This window comes from Pseudonaja textilis, chromosome 1, assembly GCF_049901715.1.
Source record: "Pseudonaja textilis isolate UNSWEBS1 chromosome 1, rPseTex1.2, whole genome shotgun sequence".
NCBI lineage: Eukaryota > Metazoa > Chordata > Lepidosauria > Squamata > Elapidae > Pseudonaja > Pseudonaja textilis.
The window spans coordinates 170,814,961-170,825,195 of record NC_141990.1 but is presented as its reverse complement, the minus strand read 5'-3'; the positions used below and the strand labels follow the sequence as shown (position 1 = coordinate 170,825,195).

The 10,235-nt window shown below is 38.7% G+C and overlaps 1 protein-coding gene across 2 annotated transcripts in view; it reads left to right on the top strand.

Annotated features, from left to right (window-relative positions):
* Positions 1-3,265: 3,265 nt before the first annotated feature.
* KIAA2012 (KIAA2012 ortholog) overlaps positions 3,266-10,235 on the top strand; it is a 145,245-nt gene continuing 138,275 nt past the window's right edge. The window contains exons 1-2 of one of the 2 annotated variants that reach the window (XM_087915715.1): positions 3,266-3,387; positions 3,550-3,681. In XM_087915715.1, coding sequence (XP_087771841.1) covers positions 3,595-3,681 — 87 coding nt within the window. In that variant the 5' untranslated portion in view covers positions 3,266-3,387; positions 3,550-3,594. The remainder of the gene's footprint in view (positions 3,388-3,549; positions 3,682-10,235) is intronic. The other variant, XM_087915791.1, reaches the window with a different exon arrangement.

Here is a 10,235-nt window from a genome sequence, read left to right as displayed (position 1 = left end):
ATTCACCCAAATCTGAATCATGAGGATACCAGTGTAATCTGAATCTATTACCCCAGGCACAACAAAATAGCCTTTTTTGTGTGCAGAAGAATGAGGCAAAATTAAGCCAGCTAATCCTGAAGGAAGAGGACCTTTAAATTGAGATGGAACTATTTTAACTTCCATGAGAAATTTAAACTCAATTTCCTCTTGAGTGATTAAATCGATCCCAGCGCTACCGGCTGTGGCTGGGGAAGAATGAGAGAGACTGCTGGAGGAGTCAGAGTGATGAGAAAGGCACGCTTTTGATTCTGGGTGGGTGCCACACCCATTGGCAAGTTTCCCGACTGAAACTGACATTGATTGGCCCAATGAAATCCCTTTTTGCAAATAGGGCACTTCTTAGAAGGACAATTCTGAGGCATAGAAGGTGTAGAACGACAGTCCTTCTGAAAGTGGCCAGGCTTCTTACACTTAAAACAGTTACCAATTGGTCGCTGTCCTTTCTGAATAGCAGCTGCTAACATATGCATTTTATAAGTTTGTGATCCAATATCCTGGCAGACTCGTAGCATATCTGCCAGAGTGTAATGAGCAGTAGCCTTTAACAGCTGTAAAGCTCTTTTATAATCTGCATTAGCATTTTCAATAGCTAACTGGCGAAGAAGTTCACCAGAAGCTTTCTGATTATTAAACTGCTGTCTAATTGCTTTGAACAGACACTCAACAAAGTCAGCACAAGGCTCATTGGCATTCTGTCAAATGTTTGAATAATTTGCTCTAGGTTCTCCAGCTTGGAGAACTTTAAAAAAAGCACAAAAGGCACATTGAGAAACAATAGTTAACGTAGCTGGAGGAAGAACAACTTGAGTAGGAATTGTACCAAACTGTCCAGAACCAAATAGCTGCTCAACTGTATATGTTCCTTCTCCTCCTAAAGCAGCAGCTTGAGCATGTCTCATATATTCACTCTCCCAAACCACATATTGCATGGATGTTAAAACTATGTGAAATATTTGCTTCCAATCTTCAGGGATCATTGTATAACCATTTTTTATTCCTTTTACAAGTCCTCTTGTAAAATTACCACTAATCCCATAGTCTGTAACTGCCTTTTTAAACTCTCTTAAGATCTGATAAGGCAGACCCTCCCATTCTGCTACTTGCAGTCCAAGCTGTGGCCCCTGACCAGAACGATATTGTACTGGACAAACAGACAGTAATTCTGCAAGTTCTGTTCCTGAGACAGAGACATCCCTTTTACAAGTCTCTACCATTTTCTGAAAAGAAGACTGAACAATAGAGTCAGGAGGCTTTTGCCCTGTATCTGCAGGAGCTGAGGAAATTGAAGACATATATTCAGGTGAAGAAGGGGGACAAATGACAGCATTAGTATAATGTGAAGGTGGAGGTGTTAAAAGAGAAAGTTCATTGTGACCAAATGTTTCAATTGCATGCCTACATAAATGCTACACATGCAAAACTTCTATTTTTGCTTAAGGTTCAGTATGCAATGTTTTCCCAATACGTTCCCAATCAGTTAATTTTAAAGACCCCTTTTCTGGGTACCATAGGCACTGAGCTGCAATCTCCTGGACCAGCCTTAAGAGATTTCTCTGTGGTACCTCGGTATTATTTTTCTTCAACAAATAGCCTAATTCATCTACATGCTTCCTTTGTTCCTCAGAAAGTGAAGACCCCATACATACAGAAACAAAAGGTTGAAGAAACCACAAAGGGTTGAAGGTGCACCAAATCCTTGCTGGACGAAGTAAGAGGGTCCCTGTTCCCTATCCTACACTTAGGCAAGAAAAACCAAAAGTACACATATAGACTGGGTGAAACCAGGCTCAATAGCAATAACTGTGAGAGGGATCTTGGAGTCTTAGTGGACAGCCAGCTAAATATGAGCCAGCAGTGTGCAGCAGCAGCCAAAAAAGCTAATGCAAGCCTAAATTGCATTAACAGAGGGATACAGTCAAGATCAAGGGAAGTACTAATACCACTCTATAAAGCCTTAGTAAGACCACACCTAGAGTACTGCATCCAGTTTTGTTCACCACATTATAAAAAAGATTTTGAGACTCTAGAAAAAGTGTAGAGAAAAGCAACCAGGATGATTAGGGACTGGAGACTAAAACATACGAAGAACAGTTACAGGAACTGGGCTTGGCTAGTCTAGTAAAAAGAAGGAGCGGGGAAACATGTTAGCAGTCTTCCAATATTTGAGGGGCTGCTACAGAGAAGAAGGGGTCAAGCTATTTTCTAAAGCAACTGTAGGCCAGACAAGGAATAATGGATGGAAACTGAACAAGGAGAGATTTAACCTGGAAATAAGGAGAAACTTTCTGACAGCGAGAACAAATACCTTGCTCTCGGAAATTGTGGGAGCACCATCTCTTAAGACTTTCAAGAGATTGGACTGCCATTTGTCATTTGTAGGGTCTCCTGCTTGGGTGGGGGGTTGAACTCGATGATCTACAAGGTCCCTTCCAACTTTGATTATCTGTTATCTGTTACTATGGGTAACATTGGGTTACTATGGGTACATTGCCTATTCAATTATTCTCTGCTCATGCCAATGTTACTCTGAACTGGCTGTAAAGAATCCTGTTCAGACTGAGACTCTTTGACAACAGCTTGCAATGTATTTGGTCTGGATTTAACAATATCCAAATTAATAAATCAACCCATATAACTCCTGACAGAATCAGAAGGGCGATGAGCATTTATCTTCTCCAAAAAACTAGTGTTCTTGCTCTGAGGTAGTCCTATCAAGTCATTGTGCTGCTTCTCCTGTTCAAGGATATAGGACAGAAGGCAACATCAACCTAGAAGATGAGGTGAGAATTCCCACCACTGGGAACTCTAGTTTTCCAGGAGCTCTTCTGATTTTCAATAGTACACATGAAAATATCATTTTCCCCCTGCAACTGAATGGGAAATAAATTAGCTTAGCTGCCCAACAAACATAATTCTGTGGAAACATAAGAGCAGAGTTAATTCTGGAGCAGCACAAAGGGAGGTATTTACTGGCTGCAGATCATATAAAATGCTTCAATAGTAATAATGAAGAAGAGGAGAGACAATGGGATGTCAAGAGTTGTAAGAGTTGGAGGATAATGTTGCTTTTTGATTGGAGGGGGGAATTTGCAGGGCAACATAGTCTTGAAATTTGATCCTGGTCCTTTCAAAAATCTTTCATTTTCTTTCTTTCCTCCCAACATTCCCTCCGCTGTAGTTTAAACAATTTCCTTTGCTGCCATGGCAACATGAAAACAACCGCAGAGCACAATGAAAAGGATGGCAGTCTTTTCATGAATCCTGAGATCAACTAAAGCAGAATTAAAAAACAACAACCAGGAAGAATGCTAGAAAAGTAACCTCAAGAGGAGATAATAATTTCAGGTTACACTTTCCAATAGGTTTCTTTACTTTTCTAGTTCTAGTTTCATACAAAACTTCTTTATGGCTTAATGTTGCTGTTATGAAATTGAGCTATACTTAATAGCATTGTTAATCTCTAGGTCAGATGAGACGACCTATAATGAAATATAACTCTGCTTTTAGAAGCAAAAGGAAGACTCCTGAAGCGGCATTGCAGTCATCTTAGAAATGTCCAGTCTGTCTCTCTTAAGTCGTGGCACTGGGCAGGTGATCAGAAAGAAACAGGAGAAGCTGAAAGTGCATTTTGATCCCCAGGTGAGTTGAGGTTTTAATACAAAAAATGAGTTGCTAATACTAATCAGCTTATGCTTCCCCATACACCACTAAGTTGAGTCTCAGATCATTTTGTGCAGAGATAAATATTAAACAATAAGATTCCTGATTCTTGAAATAATTTCAAAATGAAAGAAAGACTGTGTTTTCTTGACTTTGTCTTGTCTGAGAGATGGGATGCCTTTTTCTTTTGCTAGATAGTATTTCAGGACTGGGAGTCTTGTGAAATTATCCCCTTCTGTTTTAAAACTGTCAGTAACATACTCTTCAGTGATTCCAGAATAATGGACTTTGATAGTGCTCAGCTGAAGCCTTGGCTTGAGTGTGTTGTTTCTTGTCAATTAAGGATTTTAAGATGCCTCTTTTGCACCAATTGGGGCAACAATGCAAAGTATGATTTGGTATCAGAACTATGGATAAACCATATTAATTCTGAAGATTTGGTAGATCAATGAGATAATAAAAACAGGGTTCCAAAATGGTATAGATTCTGCACAGTCTGAAAAGATGGACAGTTGTATTTTTTCCTACAGACTGCATAGCAACATAATAAACATAAACATAATAATAAATAAACATAATAAACATAATAAACATAGTAACATAATCTAGCTCATTGTAATAACAACTGTAATAATAAGAATGTAATATATAGAAGCTTGCCAAAAAGAGATCTAACCTAGAATTAAGAAGAAACTTCCTGTCAGAAAACAATTAATCACTAGAATAGCTTGCCTATAGATGCTGTGGGTGCTCCCACAGAGGTTTTTAAGAAGAGATTGGACAGCCATTTGTCCAGAATGGTAGAAGATCTCCTACTTGAGCAGGGGGTTGGACTAGAAGACCTCAAAGGTCCCTTCCAACTTGGTTATTCTGTATTCTACTTCTATTAAGTTAGGTAGTTTCCTCACTATTGCCCTACATTCAATGAAATAAATGAATATGGGGGGGAGGTGTTACAATAGGATCAAAGACTTTGCTAATGTATCAGAAGAATTAATCTACAGTGCACTGATTTAACAATTCTACTAAAAATAGATTTTCAGAATGTTCTGTTTTCTTACTAGTTTTTTGCTCTAGAAAGGGAATTCTGTACAGAGCCCACATAAAATGCACTCTAGATTTTTTTATTTTTTTGTTGATTTTATGATCCCCAGTTTTGTCAGATCTTGCCTAAAAATGCAAGTGCAAAAGTAATATGAAAAGTAATATATTTATAGATAACAATTCTTTTTATTTCAAAACTCTCTGCCTTATTTTGTTATGCTTGTTTTTTGGAACTATCATATTTCTGCTCATGTTCTTCCCTGTTCTCTTTATTTTAATGAAATATCTATTTGGCTAACCTGGGAAAAGAGAAATAATGAAAACAGATCAGTTCTTTCCAGCAGGAAAAGAATAAATGGGCAGAATTTCTTAACAGAAAGCTTTCAAGTAACATTATATCTAAAATAACTTTTGTAAGCAGACAACATAGGATGAGTTTGGTGATGTAGTTAAATATGACGTTAAATAATATTATATAATGTTTATGTATCAATTTCCAAATTTTATTCTACTTCAGCTAATTATAGTGTTGTTCAGCAACACTGAAGAACTCTGGAAAAGAAATAATATAATAAAAGTACATAAAAGTAGAATATATAATTGATCTTTCAATCACTGAATTAGTAAGAAAAATAAATTTAAATTGTCCTGGTGTTATATTCCAGTTACAGTATATATGGTGATGGAAACAAATAAGTATCCTGCCAATTCCAATGAATATTTACTTAAAAACAAATCTCATTATATCTAGTAGGGCTTACTCTCAGAAAAGAATAAATATTTTGCAGCTTTCCTATATATTATGATACATTATTGAAACAGAGAAGTTAAACACTTTAGCTAATAATATTTGTTTCTTCTTAATTACTTGCTATGAATATTAATTTTCTGAGCAATTTTAAGTTTTCAATGTGTTCTCAGTCCATATAATAAAACCTTTCCTTTGCTTATTATGATTGACAGTTTCATTTTCTGCTTTTAAGTATTTATATATCCATTTTAAGTATTTATATATCCATATTTCTTAATGGCAAATGCTATAATAGACCAAACTACTGTACCTTTGAGTAAGCAGTTTTATTTATTTTTTCTTATGTTCTTATAGTGGTAAAATAACTTTATTGTTATGGATGTCATTTTTCAAATTCTTTTTTTTAATGAAAAAAGGAGAAGGAAACTCTAGAATAAAACCTATCCTATGGATCACATATAGGCTGAAATCTTGCATCTTTATTAATGCCCTGGTCTTATTAGTTTCGAAGTCTTTGACTGCGCAATTCATTTAGTCAGGCAATCATTCATGTAGGAAGTGGAGGAAACCCAGTATAAATCTACTGGACAAGTGGCTGAAGTAAATCTGTAAACCCCCTTAGTGTGTCATTGTCCATGCAGATCTCTGATATCCTGGAGAGTTGACACACTACAAGCCCCAATTCCAGCGATCAGTCATGTGCAGAGATGGTGTCATGCTGGGCCATAAACAATATACAGGAGCGGTTCATGCCGACAGGATCAGATGGGAAATGAAAGAACCTATCACATCACAGTAAGGGTCAAAGCAGAACCAGGAACTAGGGAAATCTGTCAAGGAGGAGTATAGATTACAATTGATCTAATGTCTCTGAGCAAATTATGTAGGTTCTAGAAAGAATTTATCCAATTCATTTCTGTTCCTTCGAGACAGTGGAAAAGTCCAGAATTCTGCCATAAAGTCAAGTCTGAAGGGCTGTGATTCAAATCTGCATTTTTATACCATGTTTACAATAACTGTATATTGTTAGGAGTAGACTCATATTTACTATGGCTGTAAAAGACCATTATGAATCATACCTCTCCAAAACCATTGCTCAGATCCTCAAAGAAATGCTTCCTTCCAAAGGCTCAGCACAGCTGCTTTGCTTTGGCTACAATTATAACAAAATGCCTTGTATACATGCACACATACAGAAAAAGTGGGGGGAACCCTTGAAGCAGCTGCACCAAGTTTTCAAGAATATACAGTATAATTCTTCAGGAACTGTTTTGCAGTGTCTCTTCGAATAGCTTTCCACAGTTTCACTTTTAGGCAGTGAGAAAATATCACATCTTGCACGCTTGGTCAAAACATCAATCAGATGATGTAGCAGAGGCATGTTTCTATCAGATACATTATTTGGAAAGGACTTCAGAAGCCGCCACTTGAATAGCAATGCCTCATAATGTTATGCCTCAGGACTTCCTCCATAGTCCATAGCAGAAGTCAGGAGCCACATCTAAGTCTGGATAAATTACTACTGGAAGCTATGATGATCCCCTGTGGATGCTGAAATGTAATCCCTCTTTCTGAGGTTATAATCTTATGACTCTGTCATCATGTGGGAATTGCAGAAATGGCCTTTGCTAGCTGCCAGCAGCTTCTGGGCCCTCCGTGTAGTCACATGATGACCCCCTCTTTCTCTCTTTTGGTTTTATGTGTGCAATCCATGCAATGCTCTTGAGAAGCTGCTGGGGTTCTGCATCACTGATCCAGAGATGTACAAGCTGAGACACCAGAACTGTCTTCAGCTTTTTTATTATTATTTAAATAGTAAATAAATAAAAAACCTAGAGGACTCCAGGGACTGTTCCCAAATTGTAAATTTTAAAGTGATCATACACAACTGGAGAGTAATCTTTTATTTAAATACAATGGAATAAAATTCAGTTTCTGATTTGAACCCACCTATTTGTGGGGAATAGCTTCCAAGATCCTATTTCAAGGCTTGGTGGATATTGCACCCACTTGAATTAGACCCTTCCTACAGTGCAATTCAGTGATCATAATAAAATTATAACTATTTATTTACTAGATGTATCCAGCTACAGTATAACTCTATAGTAAAACATTAAAAAAAACCATAAAATCCAAATTAAAACCTCCTATACTCTCCAAGCTCAATATACCTTCCAAAATCCAGAACAAAATTTCAAAACTTCACTGGATGACAGCCACTCCAATATTTATTTAATTTATATTGCCGCCTATTCGCCCATGGTGACTCAAGGCAGCTTACACAATGTAAAACCATATTTAAAATTAAAAATCAATAAAAACTAACAAAAAGAATCAAATAAATTAATAAAGTACAATAGAACAAAATCTGGAAAAAATTTTTTAAAAAATCACCCCCCCAACTCCCACCCACCACCTCGATGACAGCAGATCACACTAACCCTGCTCTGGGTTCCCTAGGCAAAGCCAGGTCTTCAGTGCCTTCTGAATGAGTGCTAGAATGGGGGCCATTCTAATCTCTGGGGGAATGATATTCTAGAGAGAGGGAGCCACCACAGAGAAGGCCCTTCTTCTGCGTCCTACCAGGTATATCTCCCTCAGGGATGGGACCCACAACATTTCCTGTCTCCCTGCTCTAATGGGTCAGGTACATGTGACCAGCAAGAGACGTTCCCTCAGACAACCTGGTCCCAAGCCATGAAGGACTTTAAAGGTGCCAACCAGCACCTTGAATTGCACCCGGAAGCAAATTGGCAACCAATGCAGCTCCTACAGGGGAGGTGTCACATGTGCATACTGGGGTCTGCACAAAACCATGCAGGCCGCTGCATTTTGCACCAACTGGAGCTTCTAGATGCTCTTCAAGGGCAGCCCCATGTAGAGCACATTGCAATAATCAAGACGGTAAATGACTAGGGCATAAGTGACTGTGAGTAGGGACTGTTGGTCCAGGAAAGGGTGTAACTGGTCCACAACCCACAGTTGTGCTATGGAAAGCAATATCCTTCTGGGTTCCAAGTGGGGAAAAAGACACTGGAAACATGGAGGCTATTTGGAAAGATGGTTTAATGGTGGACAGCAGGACCACATGGCTTGGAGCTCCAAAGTGAAAAAGAAAGGATGATCACATACTTCAGGGTGAGAAGGGAAGGTCACGAAGGAAGGACCAAGATGCTGAGAGACCTCTGTTGGGCCCCACCTTAGTGTTTCCTGTTCCTGTGTAAGAAATGTATCCCACTGGCTGTCAGACTCCCAGGGGCCGGCGTCTTAGCTAACTTTGTAGGCTTTGTCTGGACCACATGGCTTACCTGAGTGTTGGCTGATACAATCTTCCCAGGCCAGGTGTTGAGATGGGTAGACCCTTTATTATGTAGAATACTCTGGCCTAGGCCTTAATGGCCCATTAGCAAAGGTGGGGGGCTCAGTTTCTGCTTCTCTGAGTTTCTACTTTACTCTTTTTAGGGGAAATATTCTGCCTTTTTAATATTTCCCAGGATATTTCATTTTTCTAGGAGAGGGGTGGGTGCTAACTTCCTACAGTCCTCTTGGTCACGATCGCCACCTGCTCTTTGAGCAGGAGTTGTGAGTTCAGGAAAACCCCTAAATTACGTACAGGGTCTGTTTGGGGTAGTGCTACCCCATCCAAGACCAAAGGTGGCAATTCTCCCTGAGCCAATGAACCCCCATCCCGCTCCCGCCAAAGATCATCCAAAGGTGTGACCAATGCCATATCTGTCCCAAATCCAGGCCTGAATTAAAATTAAAAACCTCCTGTACTCTCCAAGTTCAATATACCTTCCAAAATCCAAAACAAAATTTCAAAACTTCACTGGATGACAGCCATTCCAATATAATATTATATAAATTTCTTATCCCTTATTACCAATCTTATTAGATTATTTCTGTAGTGAATAATCTCAAATTGGTGATTTGATATTGTCCAGCTCTTTGGTTTATGGAAATCTTTCACCCTACTAGAAGCAAAAAACTTCTGGAGGGGATTAGGAAGCTAATCTCTCCTTATGGGAATATGTTTGATTGTCTATTCTTTTTATTATGTTGCTTTAACACCCCCACCCCCTTGCTTGTCTATAGTATTGTGCTCATTCAGGAGGAGGGAGGAGATTCATGTAAAATGAAATGTTTCAAAATAAGAGAAAGCAGTTTTGTCAAATGTGCTGCTGGCATTATTGGAAAATTCATGAAAACATCTGCTATGCCATCTCACATTTATTAATGTGATTGATAAATCCTCTTCAAATGGCAGCTAACAATTCTCTGAGTGTGCATGCATATGTGTGTGTGCGCACACCTACACACAGACACATGTCTTTGAGTTAGTCTTGACTCCTGATCACTGCCAGAGCCTGCAGTTTTCTTGGCAAGATTTCAGAAGTGATTTGCCATTGCCTCCTTCCTAGGGCTCAGAGAAAATGACTGAGCCAAGGTCTGCTTTGTCCTAAGGAAGGGCTAGAACTCATAATCCCCCAGTTTGTAGCCTTATGTACCAAACTGGCTATCAACAATAGGACTGCACTGTACAATATGTGCAAATAGAAAACTGTATTATGAATGAAGATGAATTTATGTGTTGCAAGATCCAATACAAGTCAGTCACCAGGACCAGAGGTTTTGTCTTCTGAGCTTTTAGACTCATGCCTATCTTCAGGAACTTCTCTCTAGCAGAATGTGTGCTGCTCTATATGTGGTATTTATATGGTGCCTATGTATGTGGCTT